The 18,553-nt window shown below is 46.7% G+C and overlaps 1 protein-coding gene across 1 annotated transcript; it reads left to right on the top strand.

Annotated features, from left to right (window-relative positions):
- The first annotated feature begins 2 nt into the window (after positions 1 to 2).
- Positions 3 to 17,851, top strand: AAGAB (alpha and gamma adaptin binding protein). The gene is made up of 10 exons (XM_066558956.1): positions 3 to 103; positions 3,961 to 4,151; positions 4,643 to 4,739; positions 5,411 to 5,500; positions 7,896 to 7,979; positions 12,665 to 12,747; positions 13,160 to 13,253; positions 13,861 to 13,965; positions 15,154 to 15,203; positions 15,789 to 17,851. The coding sequence occupies exons 1-10, from the start codon at positions 28 to 30 to the stop codon at positions 15,864 to 15,866; spliced, it is 948 nt and encodes a 315-aa protein (XP_066415053.1). The 5' UTR covers positions 3 to 27; the 3' UTR covers positions 15,867 to 17,851.
- Positions 17,852 to 18,553: the final 702 nt, after the last annotated feature.

The following is an 18,553-nucleotide window of genomic DNA, read 5'->3' as shown; positions in this document are numbered from 1 at the left end:
CGGCGGAAGGGGCGCGGCGCGGGCGCCATGGCGGCGGCAGCGCGGCCGCTGGCGCTGCTCACCAGCTGTGCCGCGGGCTTCGCGCCCGAGGAGCTCGTCAAACGTGAGTCGGGGCCGCCGCGGCGCCCCAGCGGGCGGAACCAGGGGCCGCGGCTTGCCCGCACCCGCGCGAACCGGGCTGGCAGCGGCTCCCTCTAGCCCCGGCCCTCAGGGGGGCTGTTTTCCCCTCAGGATCGCCGCCATCCCCTCACAGATTCAATTTTCCCCTCAGGGTCACCGCCATCCCCTCACGGACCCAGTTTTCCCCTCAGGGTCACCGCCATCCCCTCACAGATTCAGTTTTCCCCTCAGGGTCGCCGCCGTCCCCTCACGATCCCAATTTTCCCCTCAGGGTCGCCGCCCTCCCCTCACGATCCCAATTTTCCCCTCAGGATCTCAGTTCTGCCCTCAGGTTCTCATTTTCCCGTTTAGGTCGCAGTTCTCCTCTCAGTTGTCCCCTCAGGACAGGGGGATCGCAGCCCCCGACCCCTGGCAGAGGGTGTGAGGAACCTCCTCAGCTTTAAGGAAATAATTCACCTCTTTCTCAGTGCGGAAGGACTAAAAAGGAAAGCTAAAAATTCGGTCTGTCCTGCAGCTGGTGGAATTGCAGATTACACTCGGTACCGAGTACATAGAACTCATTCCGTAGGAAGTGGTTTTCCTGGGAACCAGTTGCTGTTTTTCTGGCTCGAAAGGGGAACACAAGATCCGATAGTAGAGGAAACCATGGTGCAATTTCTGGTATTTTAAAACTGGTGGATTCCAGGAAGAAGCTGTTCATGGCCTTGGTGGGTTGCCTATGTTAGGACAGCCCTGGTTTCTAGGGAGCTCATGAACAGTTTGCTGTGCACGCTGAGATGTAGAATTTAACTCCCTCAAATCTTCTCTGGGTTTTTTTTTTCTCTCTTTCTGAGCAATTCTTATTTAGGACCTCACCAAGCACAAGGCTGCCCCTTTAATGAGGTGGAGGGAGCACAGAACTGGCTCCCTCCACCTCATTAAAGCACATTTTTAAACAAAAATAACAGTACAAGATATGCAAAGGCTTCTCTGTCAAAGCAGCTGCAGGACACTGAATTAAAGATTCCACAACAAAAATATTATTATTAGCTTATTTTTGAGGAAGGTATAAGCAAATTGGAAGGAATTACTCAAGGTTCCTCTAGGTTTCCCCGTTGATTACTTTGCATAGTGAAATGAAACAGGAAGGTGAGCAAAAAGCTACTTAATCTGAGAAAATCTTAAAATGTAAGCTCAGATATTTTTAAACTTTGAAATATCTCAGCTTCCACTGCTCCCAGTTCCAAATCTGGAGTCTTGTCTGTGTGTCCTCTGACTGGGTTACATTAAAATCCTCCTGAAAGAAATAAAATCATTGGATAAAATAAATTCCATCAGCATCTTAAGTCCCTGCTTTGTATAACAAGTGACATTAAATCCGAGGCAGCAGACTGTAAAACATTCAAGGACACACAGGCAGGGACGGGGCAGCAGTGGGGAAGGTTTGGTGAGGTGAAAGAACCTGCCAGAACTTTCCAGGCCAATTCCAAGACTTTTTCCAGGCTTTTTCTCCTGTTCAATGGGAAATGCCTTGAAGATGAGAAGCAGCTGATGGTACACTTGCTAGATATATTTTTATTTGTTTAGGTTTCTCTGAATGCTTTAATTCATGGGACACTGTGGCAAAACAAAGCTATTTTAAAAGTGCTCAACATAGATCTGCCTGTTATTATTGTGATGTATTTGTGACAAAACTGCAAATAAGATTGGTTCAGTTTTCATTCTGTCTGATGTGATTGTTCTTCCTTTTCTTTCTGGATTTTTCCCACTCCCCTCCTCCCCAGCATATTTGGGTTCTCTTTACTCCTTGGTGTAGTTCTAGGAGTATTTTTAATGGCTTATTCCACCAGGTGGCTCTCAAGGCCCAGAATGTGGGAACTGCTCCATGTACCTGACAACTCTGAGGATTTGGGAGCATTTAGGGCATTATGTTCTTAAAACATTTATTCAATCTGAAAAACACTACGAAAAGTGGTAAATATCTTAATCCCTTTGGGAAAAAAAACCTGCAAAAAGAAGTTGTAATAATTAAAAAATTATTAATAGACACACAATGTGCTAAAAGTGCTGAAATACTACTTGGGTATTAGAGAACAGGGCAATTACTGGGAGAGAAATTTCACAGGGAACTGGCAAAATCTCAGCGTGGAGGATGGGTAATCAGCAGCACAATGGGATGAAAGAAAACCCCTCAAAATACAGGAACCAGCAGCAGGTAATAGGAAATGGGACATGGCCTCATTCTAGCAATGCTTTCAGACCTCAATTTGTCCATGAACTCTTCTAAAAAACCATCCCTTCCAAAGCAGATGTGAATTTCATATCAGCTTTTGAAACCCTTTTCTGAGGGTTCTTTCCCTTGGTTCCCTGGTCAGGGTGACTGACTCGGGTGACTTTGGAGCTGATTTTCTTCCTCACCCCATTTTCCTCTCTAAGTCTTACTGCTGATTTTCTGGGTTTCAGTAATTTCTGTGGACCCTTTTATTCTTAGCCTCGTGGGGCATTGACTTGTAATTCTGTTAGCTCAGACTGATTTTAATTTACTTATTTTTAACTGTCAAAACACTAGTAAAGGGAAATTAATATCATATTCAAAACAAAACCTCTGAGAATACAAAGCTCAGAACCCAGGTTTGTGTCGTGGTGACTCAGATCTTTGTCCCCCAGCTCCAAAGTGAGGTGGGTAATCTTAGCAGGGAATGTCATCTGATTAAAGATGATCATCTGAAATAATCTGAAAAATAAGTGCCATCCAAAATAAATCAAACTTGAACCTGGAAAAATCATTTCGATGTGGCACTTCTTATTTTAAGCAACCCTGAGAGGAGACTCCTGTTTCATCCTCTTAAGGAGGAAATGGCTACAGGTTTCTGTTTCCAAGGTCACATTTCTCCCTCAGGGCTGCAAATATTCCTGGTTTACAGCTCTCCCTGCCTTGTGCCCCCGTGCTCATTCACCAGATCCATTTCTCAGCTTTGCAGTTCAGTTGTAAAAATCACTGCAGCCTTGGCAAGGAGGCTTTCCTGTCTCTTTACTAATCAGATACAGATAAATTCAAATTCATCTCCAGACTATTTGGGGAACAGCCTGTTCCAGCAGCTCCAGGAACTGTCAGTACCTTAAAATACAAATCCTTGAAAAGCCATGGGCTTTATTGTTTAACTCTTCTCCTGCCCCAGGCAATTCTGGATGACTCAGTCCATTTTATAAATAATTGACCTGTGTTCCAAAGTGTCCACGAGTTCATCCAGCCTGAACAAGATTTCCTGGCCTTTCCCTCAAGGAATAATGGGATGCTCTGCTCCCAGCTCTGCTCCAGCTCCAGGAGTGTTCCTGGGAAGGTCCCTGCCTTGGAGGGCAGAGCTTGACAGCACCTGAGCACAGCACTGGATTTTAATGCTGGAGCTCCTACATGGAATTTCATGGGAATTACAGCTGCATCGTAGGAACTGGGTTTATTTTCTCATTAGTTACCTTCAGCTCTTAGTCACAGTTAAACAGATCTTTACATCTCAAAGAGCATGCAAGGGTTGTAATAAAGCTTAGGTTTTCTCTCCATACATCCTGTTTACAGGTACCAAGTTTGAGGTTAACACTTAAAAGGGCATTTCCAGGAAAACAAAAGGCTTTCTGCAGCTTCTGGGTCATATTTTATATTGAAAACTAGAAAATAAATTCTTTTGAAAGCTGAGCAATAAAATCTGGGACAGAGTAACAAATTGAGTTGAATTTTTAAAGATCTTGATTATGTACTGGTTTATTATAGTAAAGATGGATCTGCATTGGCTCTGTACTTTTCTAGACAAATGATTTTCTTGCTGCTGCTGTTCCTCTCCTCCTCACCCGTTTTCTGTCCTGCAGGTATCACAGGAACAGATGACCTTTCTGTGGGTGCAGTAACAAGTGGAAGAGTGAATTTCTACCCCTGGACGATAGATAACAAATACTATTCTGCAGATATTCATCTCTGTGTGGTCCCAAACACATTCCACGTGACTGCAGAGATCGCTGAGGCTGTGCAGGCATTCCTTGTGTACTTTGACAGCACAACAGTAAGGGCTCTTCTGCTTCATTCTCCTGCCTTAGCACAGTGAGAACCATAAAGCAGAATCTCCACCCATCCCCTTTAAGCTGTTCTGTTCATTGGCAGAACATCAATATTCAATACTAAATATTCAATTTCCCTGCTAACAATAGCAGCAGTTTCCTTCTCTCTCAACTCCTCTCCTCCAGCTGGAAGAGGGGTTTTCAGGAGCCATTATGCCACCATGGCAAATCCATCTGCCAGCTTTATTCCTAGCTGCTGCTGCTTCTTAAAGGCTCCTTTAGGACAGACAAAATTTAGGGAGCTAAACATAAAATTCAGGGCATTTCACCCAAAATTGTTTTTACTAAACCAACAGCAGTGAAAACTGGTAAAAAGCAGAAACCAGAAGGTTGAGACAAAAAAAGCCTATTTCTTTATATAATTCAATTCTAATACTATTAAAAACTAAAGTATTGCAGGATGTATTCCAAAGAACACTTTTCTTTTCCCCTGCAGAAAACTGGACTGGAGGGTGTCTCTGAATGGCTGCCCCTGACAGAAGAGTGGCTGCCAGAAGTGATGATCCTGGTTTGTGACAGGGTGTCTGAGAACGGTAGGAGAGCCAAAGAACTCCCACCCTCACTTAGAGCCATTAGCCTGCATAATAATTGACTTTCTAATTACATCAACAATTACCTCTCAGAGTCTGGGTGAGACCGGCCTGGAGAGCTCAGGGGAGCAGCAGCTGAAGCCTTCAGTGGGATGTGGTTAGAACACAATCAGAATTTTACCAGATTGCTCAGAGTCAGCTCTGTCCTGCCACTGCAGGGGGACTAAAAGACATTCCTGGTGCTGGATGTGCACGATCCTGCTGAAAAACATGGGGAGCACTTGGTTGTTGATGCCATTTTTTTGGCATTTGGACATTGAGCACACACATTTGCTGTGTTTCTAGACAGCAGCAAGCTGGGAGGTGCAGATGTGTCCCTGCAGCTCAATTCAGTGTCAGACCCAGAGTTAACAGAAGTCTTCATTCACACCTACATTGATTGTACCCTCTGCAAAACCATTTGATTCTCTTCCTCAGTTCCAAGGAGGAGTTTAACTCTATTTTTGGAAGCCACAGTGAATGGAGGATCCATGCCAGCTGCTCTACATTTCCCATACACTCCAGAGCAAGCAAACCACTTTGAGGGAATAAAACACAGCTAAATCATCTGATAAATATGCTGGTACTGGTCTCAAATCTGCACCTTTAATACCCATTTTTGTCTCCCAATTTAGGTGTAAACAGACAGAAAGCTCAAGAATGGTGCATCAAGCATGGCTTTGAGCTGGTAGAGCTCAGCCCTGAGGAGCTGCCTGATGAAGATGGTAGGTCTGCTGCTTCTCTTGCCCTTTTGAGAATGAAAAGTGCCCCCAAAACACCTTTGCAGTAAAGTTATGCCCCTTGCAGTTGCTGATGTGCCCCATGATTACAGCATGGAATGCTCGGGTTGGTGGGGCTGAGTCTCAGCTAGAAAAGGTCAGGAGGGGGAGGAGGTTATTTCCTCTGAGAAATTCCATCTGTCCCCTCCCAAATCCAGCTGCTGTTTGTGCAGCACCTACGTCAAAATAATATCTGCTCCTTTTTTGGCACTGCCCTAAGACTGTATTGATACATCAGGAGTTTATATTCAACTTGGAAAATCAACCTAAAGAAACATTTTTGTGCATGATGGCAGAAAAATTCTGGTTTTAAAAAGACTTGAAAACTATTTTGTGCTATCTTGGTACAAACAGTGACATGATAGGCTGAAAATGGCAGGTTGTTAAAGCATTTCAGAGCAACAGGAGCTGTTACACAGGAAATAAACCAGTTTCAGAATCACTGGCTGCCCAACATTTATAACTTGAAAAACAAAACCAGCAAGAAGAGTCAGAAGTGTGGTGTTCCACTCTTGAAAAGTGACTGTGCATTTCCTGACAGCCTTATCAGCATCAGCCTTATCTCCTCACTTCAGTGACACAAAAAAGCATTTTCACCTTACCTCTCTGGAGTAAAATGAGATAACTGCGGGCTGGAGAGGAATCAGTCACTAACATTTGCTCTATTTCAGGTTCTCCAAGCACATTGCAGCCACCAAAAATAATTCACTATAAAATCCTCACTGGAACACATCCCTCCCCTTTCCCCCCTTTAAAGGCTACTAAAATTGGATCTTGAGGAGCTGAGAGGTGTCCCTCTCTCCCCAGCATGCCTTTAAAAATGTTTCCCTTTAAGTCAAGGAGGGAGATTTACAGATTTGATTCACAGAAACTGGGAAAATCGGAAGTGAAGACTCCTTAGACTAAACAAATACTAATTGCTTTAAAAATAGTACCCTTTAATCAAGTTATTTTTCTATTGAATAATTCTTGTAAAGAACAAGCTCTTTACCATTTACAGGAACAAGCTCTTTACCATTTCTTTAATGGGAGTAATAACAAGTCCGGATGTTAATTTGTGGAATATTGGGATACATGTTCTTTCCTAGCTGTTTAATCTGGTAGTTGATTCACTGTGAGTCATGCAGAGGAGGAACTGTGTTCCTGTGAGTAACTTATTTACCCCCCAAACATTCTGGGTGAGTTACAAAAGGCACAACAGATGCTGTAAACACACTGGGCCAATCTCTGCTCAAAATTCTGACATTTCAGGCAGCTCATCTCAAATAAGCTGGAACTTTTGTTTTGACTCATTGTCAGTTGTTTGCACAGCCAGGACAAGAGCTCTAAACTGGGACTCTTGATAATGACTCTGATATCAAACCAAACAGCATCATCACAGAGGGCAACACATCTGATTTCAGCCTCAAATGCATTTCTAAAGGCAGTTTCAGTTACTGCACCTGATCCCTGAGTCACTTGAGCTTGATTTCTAAACAAAAACAGTTTTGTATCCAAAGGATTGTTTGGGTGGTTTTTTTTTTTCCTTTGTCAACCTGCACAAACATGGGAAGCTGACTAAACTGAGGAAATGGGAAAACTGACTTGATCCAAAGTGGTGTCAGATCTATTCAGTAAATAAATTAAAATCTGAATAATGCTTTCCCTGGGCTTTCAAGTTCCTGTAATTCCTGGGATTACTGGAACTTTTGGAGTAAGATATTGTGGGGACAGCTTTGCAATATTCCTTTCCATTTTTTACAGGCATCACACCTCTTTTCTTTCTAAAAGAAAGAAAAATAATTCTGGTATCTATTTTCTAATATATTTCTATGCTGTAAAGCATTGTAAAACATCTTGGGGGGAAAGATTCAAGTTTCTTGTCTGTTGCTACAAAATTTATATATGTACTATAAAGTATAATATACTGTCATATTATTTGTTATAATTTACTGATTTGTTATTTATTAATATTTATAAACATATTAAAGTATATTATAATTTTATAATATGCTATAAAGATGTTAGTTAATGTAGGCCTCCTGCTAAATATTTAACAAAAAGGATTTAGATACCTGCAAAATGCTGAGGCCACAATTCATTATCCCTAATTTAGATACCTCCAAAATGCTGAGCTCACAGTTCCTGATCCCTGGCAGCTCAGCCCAAGAATGAGGCATTAATTTACATTTGCTTGGCCTCTCACCAATCAAAGGTGACAAATCCGTGTTTCGTACCAGGAGCAGAGTTGACAATGATTGTGAGAAGCCAGGAGAGGCCTTCAGCCCAGCTCTGGAGGCACGGGGTGGTGTCTGGAGCTGTTTGCAGCAGTTCTCAGAGCCCTCTCTGTGTTTTGGTGCAGATGATTTCCCCGAGTCCACGGGAGTGAAGCGCATCGTGCAGGCCCTCAACGCCAACGTCTGGTCCAACGTGGTGATGAAGGGTGGTAGGTGCCCCGGGCCTGGCTGGGCCCTGCAGGCTGGGGAGCTCCAAGGGAGCAGCTCAAAGGGCCAGCACAGGCCCGGCTGCACACTCTGGCACCTTCCCAGGGACCAGCAGGGCCCAGGCCTTGCTGTCATCCCCCTTGAGGTCACAGGCAGCGGGTGAGATCTATCACAGAATGCTGCCGTGCTTTGGGTTGGGAGGGACCTTAAAGCTCAGCTTGTCCTCTGTGCCAGGCTGCTCCAAGCTCACCCAACCTGGCCTTGGACACTTCCACCCACAACTTCTCTGTGCCAGGGCCTCATCACCCTCACAGGAAAGGATTTCTGTGTAAAACTGCTCCTGTTCCAGCACCTGCTCCTGTTTCCTCTCTGCTTTAATTTGCACTCTACCAATAATCTGATAAATATTTAAATATTCCATTAATCCTGCAGGTTGCAATGAAAACTCAAAGTTTGTTCTACCAAACTCTAGTAGGAAATAGGTTGTAATTATCAGCTTTATCAGACTGATACATGCTTCAGTGTAGAAGCAAAGGTTAAATTCCACATTTGTTGTAGAGGATTCTTGGTTTGTTTTTTAAATTTTTGAACTAAGGAGAAGAATAGCAAGTGCAGAGATGAGATTTGGCAAAGGAGCCATGTCAAACATTCAAGGGCTACAGAAAACCCCACTTGAGTACATGGAAACCACAGATTTTATTTACAACAGTGCAAAGAATGGGCAACCCCAGATAATTTCCTGAGGAAGCTGAACATCAGGTAGAGTTAGAATTTGGAAAAATCACTTTAGCCTTACAGTCATCAGAAAAGGAAATGCTGTGGTTACAAGGGTAGATCCTTCCATTTACTTGAAAACCTTTAATTACCTTTCTAATCACACAAACAGCTGCAGCAAATGTAGGAAGCTAAAACTCTTCAGGAGTGCTTGGCCTGGAATTTCTTATTCACAAAGCCTCATCCCACCACCAACCTTCCAACACCTCTCTGCTCCCTGATGTCCCATTTCCCACTGCTGTGGCTTCTCCCTTCCCACAGCCACTAACTGTGGAACGATTGAAAGCCCTGAGAGGCTGCTGTGTCTGCAAGGTGCTTGCTGGGACTCAGTAAAACCAGGACGAGAATTATTAACCTGCATTTTTTAATGCAGCTTTTTGAGGAGTTCTCATTCCCCATCAGAACTGAGGTGAAGGTGGGCCCTGACTCAGTGCAACCATTGCAGAGAACCAGGTAACCTTGGCACACGGTGTCAGGTTATCTCACTTGTGCTAAAAATGGTTTTTGAACAACACGTTTCCTGTATTTGGCAGATGCCACCTTAGAGAACAGCAGAATTTAGTCACATGCTCAGTTCCTCACAGGGGGGAAATTCCTGCACATCACTGCTGTGTTCTGTAAAGGTCAGGCTCCTTGAAAAATCCTGATTTTTCTCTGTGCACAGCACCAGCCCCACACAGCACTGCTGCACCACCACACACCCCTCAGGAAGTCAGCTATATTTGGAAGGTGTTGCAGCCTGACTGTGCCTTCAAAGGGAAATTGTTGAGCTCATTTTGCTTAAAATAACACTTTTTACAACCTGTAACATATCTTTTGTTTCCAGCTTCCTCCAGATCCTAGACACTGGCTGCCATGTAAATCCAACTTTAGCTTTTCCACTGAAAATGACCTGCAATTCCTGGCTGGTTGGGAACCATGCAGGGAAGAGTTACCAGAGACCCTAAGAGAGTGCCAGTAGTAAATGTCTACTAGCAAATACTTACAGCATTGTTAGGTGCAGCCTTAATTCAACAGCATTGCCTTAATTCAAACACCTGTTTCCATGAGAATTTAAATTTACAGACAGAGCAGGAATAGCCTTTTTCAAGCACAAACACCAGACTCATTATTTTATTGCATTAAGCCCCAACACAATTCTTGTCAAGCTGCAGGGTTTTTCACACAACTATTCGTTAAAATTTTAAACTTCAGGTTTTTTTCTCTCACCATTAAATGCATCGTTCTCACACAGTTCCATAAAAAGAATTAAATGTAACACAGTTGAATTAGAAGCAAGTTTACACCAAGTAAGGAATCCCACATGCTCTGTGAGTAAATGGAGCAGCATTATCTCTACTCCAGGCCAAAGGAGCAGCCTTACCTGGGACTCTGCCAGGAACAAATCCTCCCTGGAGCTGGTGGAAGGTTGGTTCTCCAGGCCTTGGGGCTCCTTTCAGTCTCTGGAAGTTTTCTTGAGCAGGAGAACGTGAGGGATTCTCCAGGTAACGCATTTCCCTCCCCACAGAGGTACTAAACTGCTGCTAACCTTCTCTGTCTCTGCAAGAGCCTCTGTGGCAAGAAGAGAAACCATTTCCAGCCCTCCAGGAGAGGCTGCTTGGCTTCTTTCCTGTTTAAATCCCAGCCTGAGTGATCCCAGGTGAAGCTGCTTACCTCAGGTGGGGCCAGGAATGAGCCTGGCTCTAATCACAGCTAATTAACCTGATTTAGGGAGGCCATTTAAACAAATGGTGAATTTTGATGTGTTAATTCCAGTTTTATGTGTAAGGATCACCATGTGTCAGCTGGAGACAGACAGGAGGAATGATAATAGGTAAAGGTGGTGGAAAACACTTGGCCATGAAACTGGAATCTGGGAATGCTGAATCCATGTTTAGAGCATCATAAGTGATTCCTGTGCCACTTCAGAGAACATGGAATGGGGAATGGCTTGGGTGGCAAGGGACCCTAAACCCCATCCCATTGCACCCCTGCAGGGGCAGCCCCAGCTGCTCTGGGCCCCACTGTAGCCACTGACTCCTCCAGGAAGTGGGATGAGCTAATTTTTGGCTTTCCTGCCTCAAGAACGCTGTGTAAGGCATCACCCACTTCCCAAATTGCACCCAGAAGTTGAAATAACTTCTACATCCAATAAATGGAGTTTATAGGAAGGGTTTTCCAAGGGTGTGCCTGCAACCAAGTGTTGTGTCTGCCTCCTCCCTAAACATGGACCTAGGGACAAATAGCTGCTGTTCAGAGATCCCTCTTGCACACTCCAGGTTTTTCAGAAGGGGATGACATTTGTAATAACTCTGGCTGAGGTTCTGCAGTGTTGGAGGAGGGAGTGTGGAGCCACTGCCATGTTTCTGTGCAGGACAGACTCTAATCCCAGCTATGAACGAGGCCATGATTAGATCACTGCATCCACCCCTCTGCCAGTGTGGGAATGTTCTTTCTCCAGGACATTCTGCACTGCAGTGTCCAACCTTGCCTGAGGTGACTCAGAAATTGGCTCCATGTCCACCTTCACAGCTTCCCCAAAGCCAGCTCTCAGCTCAGCCCATGAAACTGGGGAAGCTGCTTTGCTTTGGGATGCAAATCCCAAACTTCATCCTGCAGTCCCTGGTCACTGACCTGCTGGGCCTCCAGGCAGCTGAAGGTTTTCCAGGGAATTCATTCAGCTCCACTGCTTCACTTCTTCCCACCCCTTTGGCCAGGGATCTGCTAAAGCAGCAAAAGGGGACAAAGCAGAGCCAGTGGCCCCAAATACCTGCCAGGGATGGGGCAGAACAGATCGGCTGCAGGAACAGGGAATGGGACTCAGGAATTCTGACATGGAGATGTGTTTGTGTGAGTGCTGGATGGGCCCAGTTACACATCCAGCCCCTCAGAAGGAGAGGCTGGAGAAATGGCAAGGAAATTTGGGCAGAGCATCCAAATGACATCACCTCAACAGTTGAGTCTAGAGCTTAGTCATGAGTGTAATAATTTAGAACATACTTCATTTAAAAAGTAACATTAAATCTCTCTTCTGGCAGAAGTCATTGTTTCCTGGCTATTTCTGGTACAATAACTTCACATTTTTTCAGTTTTAGTTGACTAAAATACAAAGGTTTGCAGAAAAATCTCCTGAGTGCCTTGTATAACTGAAAATATTTACTACTCAGTGCAAGGCCAGTTTGTATTGAGTAGTAAACTGACTTAGAAAAACCTGACTTAGTAAAAAACACCTCATCATATCACCCATTATGCACATATTTTTATATAAAACAGGTTTAAAAATACAGCCAGTTCAAATTAAAAATACTGCACCACATTTATTATCTCAGATGTCTGTTTGGGTTTGAAATCACTTTTTAGGTTGGGTTTTAAACCAGCATTGAGATACACCCTAGGCCAGCAGAGGGGAGAACCCAGAGCACCTTGCAGTGAGAAGAAGCCCTGGATTTGATGGATGAATCCACCCAGGAATTCTGAATTAGATATTTAACAGTTTTCTTTGCCATGATTGTTGTGCTCAGCCTGTTCAGGCTGTGAGCAAAGGCTCTCCTTGCCTTTCCTGAATCCAACCTCAGACTCGGGGCTGCTTCCCATGGAGGTTAAACCTGGGCACCAGCAGCAGCAAATTCTGCTTCTGGATTTTCCAGCTGTGTCATTTGGAATTTACCAGCTCAGATCCCAACGGAGCAGAGGCTTCCAACAAGCTCTAAAAAGACCCCACATCTCCTGTGGCTCACATTCTCTTCCCTGGGGGGAATATTTAGCACCTAACGGTGCAGACACAGTTGAAAGCTTAGAATTGGTGTGAAATTTCTGCTTAAAATGTGTTTTCAAGTGCACTGGCAGAGTTTTCCATGGTGCTGTGGAATACCCCCTCTCCCACCTGGCCAGCCCCAGTATTGGCAGTAATTTTGCACTTTGTGCTTTGTTGCAGACAGGACCCAGGGCTTTGGTCTCCTCAGCACCTTGGCAGGAGCAAACAGGAGCCGTGGCTGTGGAGAGACCCCGGAGACAGAAGTAAACAGTGATTCCAGTAATTCCAGTAATTCCTGCTTCCTGCTCTGCTCAGGCCCTGCCTTCTTCCATTGGGGGGTGGCTGGGACCTCCCCTTGTGCCACAGAGCCAGAGGAAAGAGCACTAAAGGCTCCATTCAAGATGGGTTTGATTATATCCAAATTATCCCCTTTGGGGCACAACAAAACCTGTCATTCCATGGTGGTATTGCAAAAACCTCAACAAATCCATCCTGAAATGCCTTCATGCAGCACCAATTCCCAGTGCTGCAGAAGGGCCTTTCCATGGCACAGGTTGTGCAGTAACACTTTGAGATAAAGTGCAAGGGTTTGAAAGGAAAGCAGGGAGCACCTGATTTGCTGCTGATGTTTTTTCATGCATTACTGGATACTGAAATATCTTTGTGTCCTGACAGTCCAACCCATCCCCAGGAGAGAGGGAAGAGTCCCAGTCAGATGGTGGAGAGGATGGAGCTGGCACACACAGCCTGGAGCCTGACAGTGCTGCAGGTGAGCTCAGCAGGGACACACAGGCACTGCCAGGGCCAGGAGAGGCCTGGAATCCCTGCAGCATTCCAGGGGAGGGGACTGCCTTACCAGCCCTGTGTGAGATCTGGATCTCTGATGTTCTCTCATCAGCTCATCACTCTTTGATTCACTCTGTGGCTCTGTGTGGACACATCATCCTGGAATCAGCAAGAAATCTTAAATACTGGATGAGTCACATGTCATGTATCACAGAATCATGGAATCTGGAATATTTTGGGTTAAAGCTCATCCCATTCCACCCCCTGCCATGGCAGGGACACCTTCCCCTGTCCCAGGTGCTCCAAGCCCTGTCCAGCCTGGCCTTGGACATTCCAGGGATCCAGGGGCAGCCCCAGCTGCTCTGGGCACCTGTGCCAGGGCCTGCCCACCCTGACATGGAAGGATTTCTTCCATAAAATTAATCATCACTGTAACAATGCCATGATTTGTCTTTATGAGCCATCAGTAAATTAAGTGTTTCTTTCTCTCTTATGACATTGGAATTTGCAAATGGGATTTGCAGCTGTTAAAATCCTGGTTTTCTGCTGAGAAACCAGAATCATTTCTCTTCAACCAAGCTGTATTTCAGATCCCATGCTGGATATGGACATCCAGGAGCTGGCCAGCCTGACCACGAGGGATGGGGACCTGGAGAACTTCGAAAGGCTCTTCTCAAAGCTGAAAGAAATGAAAGGTAACACACCAGGAGAAATGGACCTGAGCTCTGGCACCTCCTGCAGGGGCTCAGAGAGAGCCAGGAGTGACTTGGGAAGCTGTGAAATTCCTGTTCTTCTGCCTCAAGTCCTTTAGAGGTAGCTGCTCTTTCCATTCATTTGTCCTTTATCTTGATAATGCTCTTGAAAGCAGCAGATGTTGCACTGGGAGGTCCCAGATCAGGTGCAGGAGATGCTCTGCAGTTCCCAGGTCCAGGGCAGGAGCTGCTCTGCAGTTCCCAGATCAGGTGTAGGAGCTGCTCTGCAGTTCCCAGATAGGTGCAGGAGATGCTCTGCAGTTCCCAGATCAGGTGCAGGAGCTGCTCTGCAGTTCCCAGATCAGGTGCAGGAGATGCTCTGCAGTTCCCAGATCAGGTGTAGGAGATGTCTGTAGTTCCCAGATCCAGGGCAGGAGATGCTCTGCAGTTCCCAGGTCCAGGGCAGGAGATGCTCTGCAGTTCCCAGATCAGGTGCAGGAGATGCTCTGCAGTTCCCAGATCCAGGACAGGAGATGCTCTGCAGTTCCCAGATCAGGTGCAGGAGATGCTCTGCAGTTCCCAGATCAGGTGCAGGAGATGCTCTGCAGTTCCCAGATCAGGTGCAGGAGCTGCTCTGCAGTTCCCAGGTCCAGGGCAGGAGATGCTCTGCAGTTCCCAGATAGGTGCAGGAGCTGCTCTGCAGTTCCCAGATCAGGTGCAGGAGATGCTCTGCAGTTCCCAGATCAGGTGCAGGAGCTGCTCTGCAGTTCCCAGGTCCAGGGCAGGAGATGCTCTGCAGTTCCCAGGTCCAGGGCAGGAGATGCTCTGCAGTTCCCAGATCAGGTGCAGGAGCTGCTCTGCAGTTCCCAGGTCCAGGGCAGGAGCTGCTCTGCAGTTCCCAGGTCCAGGACAGGAGCTGCTCTGCAGTTCCCAGGTCCAGGACAGGAGATGCTCTGCAGTTCCCAGATAGGTGCAGGAGATGCTCTGCAGTTCCCAGGTCCAGGGCAGGAGATGCTCTGCAGTTCCCAGATCAGGTGTAGGAGATGCTCTGCAGTTCCCAGATCAGGTGCAGGAGCTGCTCTGCAGTTCCCAGATAGGTGCAGGAGATGCTCTGCAGTTCCCAGATCAGGTGCAGGAGCTGCTCTCTGCTCCCTCCTGAGTTCACGGCCCCACTCCTCTCCTTCCCCACAGACAAAGCTGCCACGCTGCCTCACGAACAGAGGAAGCTGCACGCAGAGAAGGTGAGCATTGGGAATTGGGGTGGGATCAGTAAAATGGGCGATTTCTTTCCAAGCCACAGTTCCTGCTCCTGCAGAGTTCCTGGATTAAGAGTAGTGAGAACAAACCACACAGTCCTAGGGAAGACTTGTCAGGTATCTCCCAAAACCTGAATAACCTGGAAGTTTGAAATACCAGAAAAGCATAAAATCCTGAAATGGTTTGGGTTGGAAGGGACCCTAAAGATCATCTCATTCCACCCCACTGCCATAAAAAAGACTTTCCCCTTTGTGAATTCTGAGCTGAAAGCCCTGCAGTCACTGGGGGTGCTGGCCAGCTTCCACAAGTCAATGGAAAAGTCTGGATCTCCTGGAAAATGTAACGATGCCTTAAATGGCACAGGTTTTGTAGCACAGGTGCCTCCCATGACCTGAATCATTGCCTCTGTGTTGCTGAAATTCCTTCACCTCAGAGGGGATGTGTTTCACTAACAGACCTGGTTGCCAGATTTAGCTGCTGGTCAGTTCCTGCTCTTTGGATGGGAAATACAAAATCTTCAATCATGTCATGGGAATTTTCTCCCTTTCCCATCTCTTTTGCCATTGTAGGTGGCCAAAGCCTTCTGGATGGCAATTGGAGGAGACAGGGATGAGATTGAAGGTCTCTCCTCAGATGAAGAAAACTGAATTCCTCTGCAGCTGGAAGTGCCAGAGCAATCCTGAGGGAATGATCCTTCCCTGAATTAGTGTTCATTGCCAAAAACCCCATTTAGCTGTAGCTGCTTCCCTTGGTGACAGCATTCCCCATGTTCCACATTCCACAGCATCTCCTGGCTCCAGAGGCTTTGTCTGACTGTCCTGTCTCCTCTCCCAAAGGACTTTGGGAGGTGACACGTGTGTGGTTCAAGGAAACAGTGATGAGTTTACATTTTACAAATGAACATTTTTATGATTTCCTCTCTGGGGTTTAAATAAACAAATGTGCTCCCAGTTATCTCTGCACACAGGGCTGGGGCTTGGGAAGTGACTCCTGAATTCCAAACTGCATTTTTCAGCTGTAGGGCTCTTGGATGGTTTTATGGAGCTTTTCCCAGTTCAGCCTGGCCAGATTAGGATGAGCCATGAGGAGGAGGTTGCTGAGCTCCATCCTGCCAAGTGCCAAAGCCATTACACGTGGCCCCAGGCTTGGATTCTGTTTGGATTTTGCCTGTGTAAGGATGGGGGCTTCCCTGGAGTGTCAGGTGTTGTCTGCACTCGCTGGATTCCCAATGAAATGCCAGATGGCTGCTGCTGCTCCAGGGGTGGAATTCCCTGCCCAAACCTTGTGCAAGGCCTGGCAGAGTGCACGGAGCTGCTCTGGGGAGCTCTGTCCTCAGTGCCCCCACTCCTGTGTGTCCGTCGGGCACAGGGCTCAGCAGGAATTCCCTTTTCCTGGAGGGAGCCCCCATCACTTCCACAGCAGCACAGGCCCCAGAGCCTCTGGAATGACGGACATGGAGGGAAGGTGGAGCCTGGTGAGGAGCCAGAGGAGAAAGGGGAGATGCCACCCTGGCTCCTCTGTGCAGGCACAGGCACTGGATCCATGGGAAGAGGATCCAACAGATTCCCATAGGGCAGAGTCTGGCCCCAAGAACTTTTCCTTATCCATCTGAAAACCCACCCTGTTAAGCACCCTCAGTTAGAAATTCCAGAATTAACTTTTCCAATGTCTCCTGAATTGGCGAGTCCCAGGACACGGGTTTGCCATCGATTCTTGGATGGCTTTATGTTCTGCAGGCACTTTCACAGTGCTCCTTGAATTCCCTCTTTAATGCTGAAGCAAAGGTGAATGTAAATCATCATTCTTGGAATGCTGGGAATCATTTCCTGCATGGACACTGCAGCGTTTAAGGACAAGAACTGCAGCCTCACTGGCAGTTTGGGAAGTGTTTCTCAGCTGAAGCCAGAGCAGGAGCTCCCCACAGTGAAACACCTGGTTTGGGAAGAGTTCTGGAATTTGAGACAGCCAAGGAAACACCTGCCAGGGACACCTTCCCAGGCAGCTGCGGGGCCTTGCTGTGACTGCACCTTGTCCCAGCACAGGGAATGTGGCACAGACTCTGCAGGTGGCTCACTCCAAGCAGGGAATGAGTTTCCCCATTGGGTTTCCCCACTGCCTTCTCGGTAGCTGAAGATTCTGCCCCTTCTAAATCTTTGTTGTGTGATGGTGATAAATGGCCAAAGTGCCAAGGGAATAGAGTGGAGGCAGCGAAGAAAAAATGGGCTTGGACACTTTATAAACCCATTCTTTAGATGTGTGATAGAGATGTGACTTTTTAAATTTAATGAGATGGTATCAGTTAAAACCCAGTGCTTTGCTGCCTTTTTATGAGGTAGCAGCAGCTCATTCCCATACTCAAAACTCTTTAAACATGATTTATTGTAAATGTGGGTCTTCTCTGTAGGAGCACAAATCATGGAGGCAGGAAGTGTGGCTGGAGACACTGGGAATAATTTAATGATCCTTTGAGGTTGTTGTGTTGTGGTTTAAAATCGAGGTTTACTTTGCTGGTGCTTTTTTTTTGTGGGTTGTTTGGGGTTTTTCTGAAGAGACCCTTTGGTTTTGGCTACAGAATTTCTTTACAAAATAAGAAGTTATAGAAATGAATAAAAGGGGCATTAGTGGAAAAGCAGATTTGTGTCTGTCACTCAGTTTCTCTTTGTGTAGAAGAATTCCCAGTTGGTTCCACAGAATCCCGGAGTGGTTTGGGTTGGAAATGCCCTTAAAGGCCTCCAGTCCCACCCTGCCAAGGGCAGGGAAAGCCCCAGGTTTGACATCCTTGTCCCAGTTCCAGAGCTGTTGCTGCTGCAGCATTCCCAGCTCAGGCATTCCCAGTGTTCCTGGGCAGGCCAGGCTGCAGCTGAAGCCCTGGGATGGCAGAGCCTTCCCTGCCACCCGTCCAGCCCTGGCACCCAGCTTTGGCCTGAAGCACCCGTTCCAGGCCGTGCCAGTTCACTCTTTATTCTGGCTGAGGTTTTGAGGTTTTGAATTCCTCCCACCGCCCATGTCCAGCAGGGATTGGGACACCAGGGTGACAGCAGAGCCAGCAGAGCCCCAGCTCTGCACGGACTCACTGCAGCCTGCCCCAGCTCTGGCAAGCCCAGCACAGAGCCTGGACGAGACCCTTCATTACCACATGGCTGGAAACCCGAGTGGAAAAAGTGTTCTCGTAAATCCTGTCAGGAAAAACAGCCCAAAAGCAGAGAATTCCAGTGAAACCCTCGGGGGCCATGAGGAGTTCACAGCACGGACGGATCCGATCCTGGTGTGCCTTGGAGCCTTCTCGGGGCTCTGCACAGCGCCTGCCCTGAGGCCACGGAATGCCAAGATCTGG

The sequence above is a fragment of the Molothrus aeneus genome, chromosome 13, assembly GCF_037042795.1.
Source record: "Molothrus aeneus isolate 106 chromosome 13, BPBGC_Maene_1.0, whole genome shotgun sequence".
Classification (NCBI taxonomy): domain Eukaryota; kingdom Metazoa; phylum Chordata; class Aves; order Passeriformes; family Icteridae; genus Molothrus; species Molothrus aeneus.
This window is presented reverse-complemented; position numbering and strand designations above follow the sequence as displayed.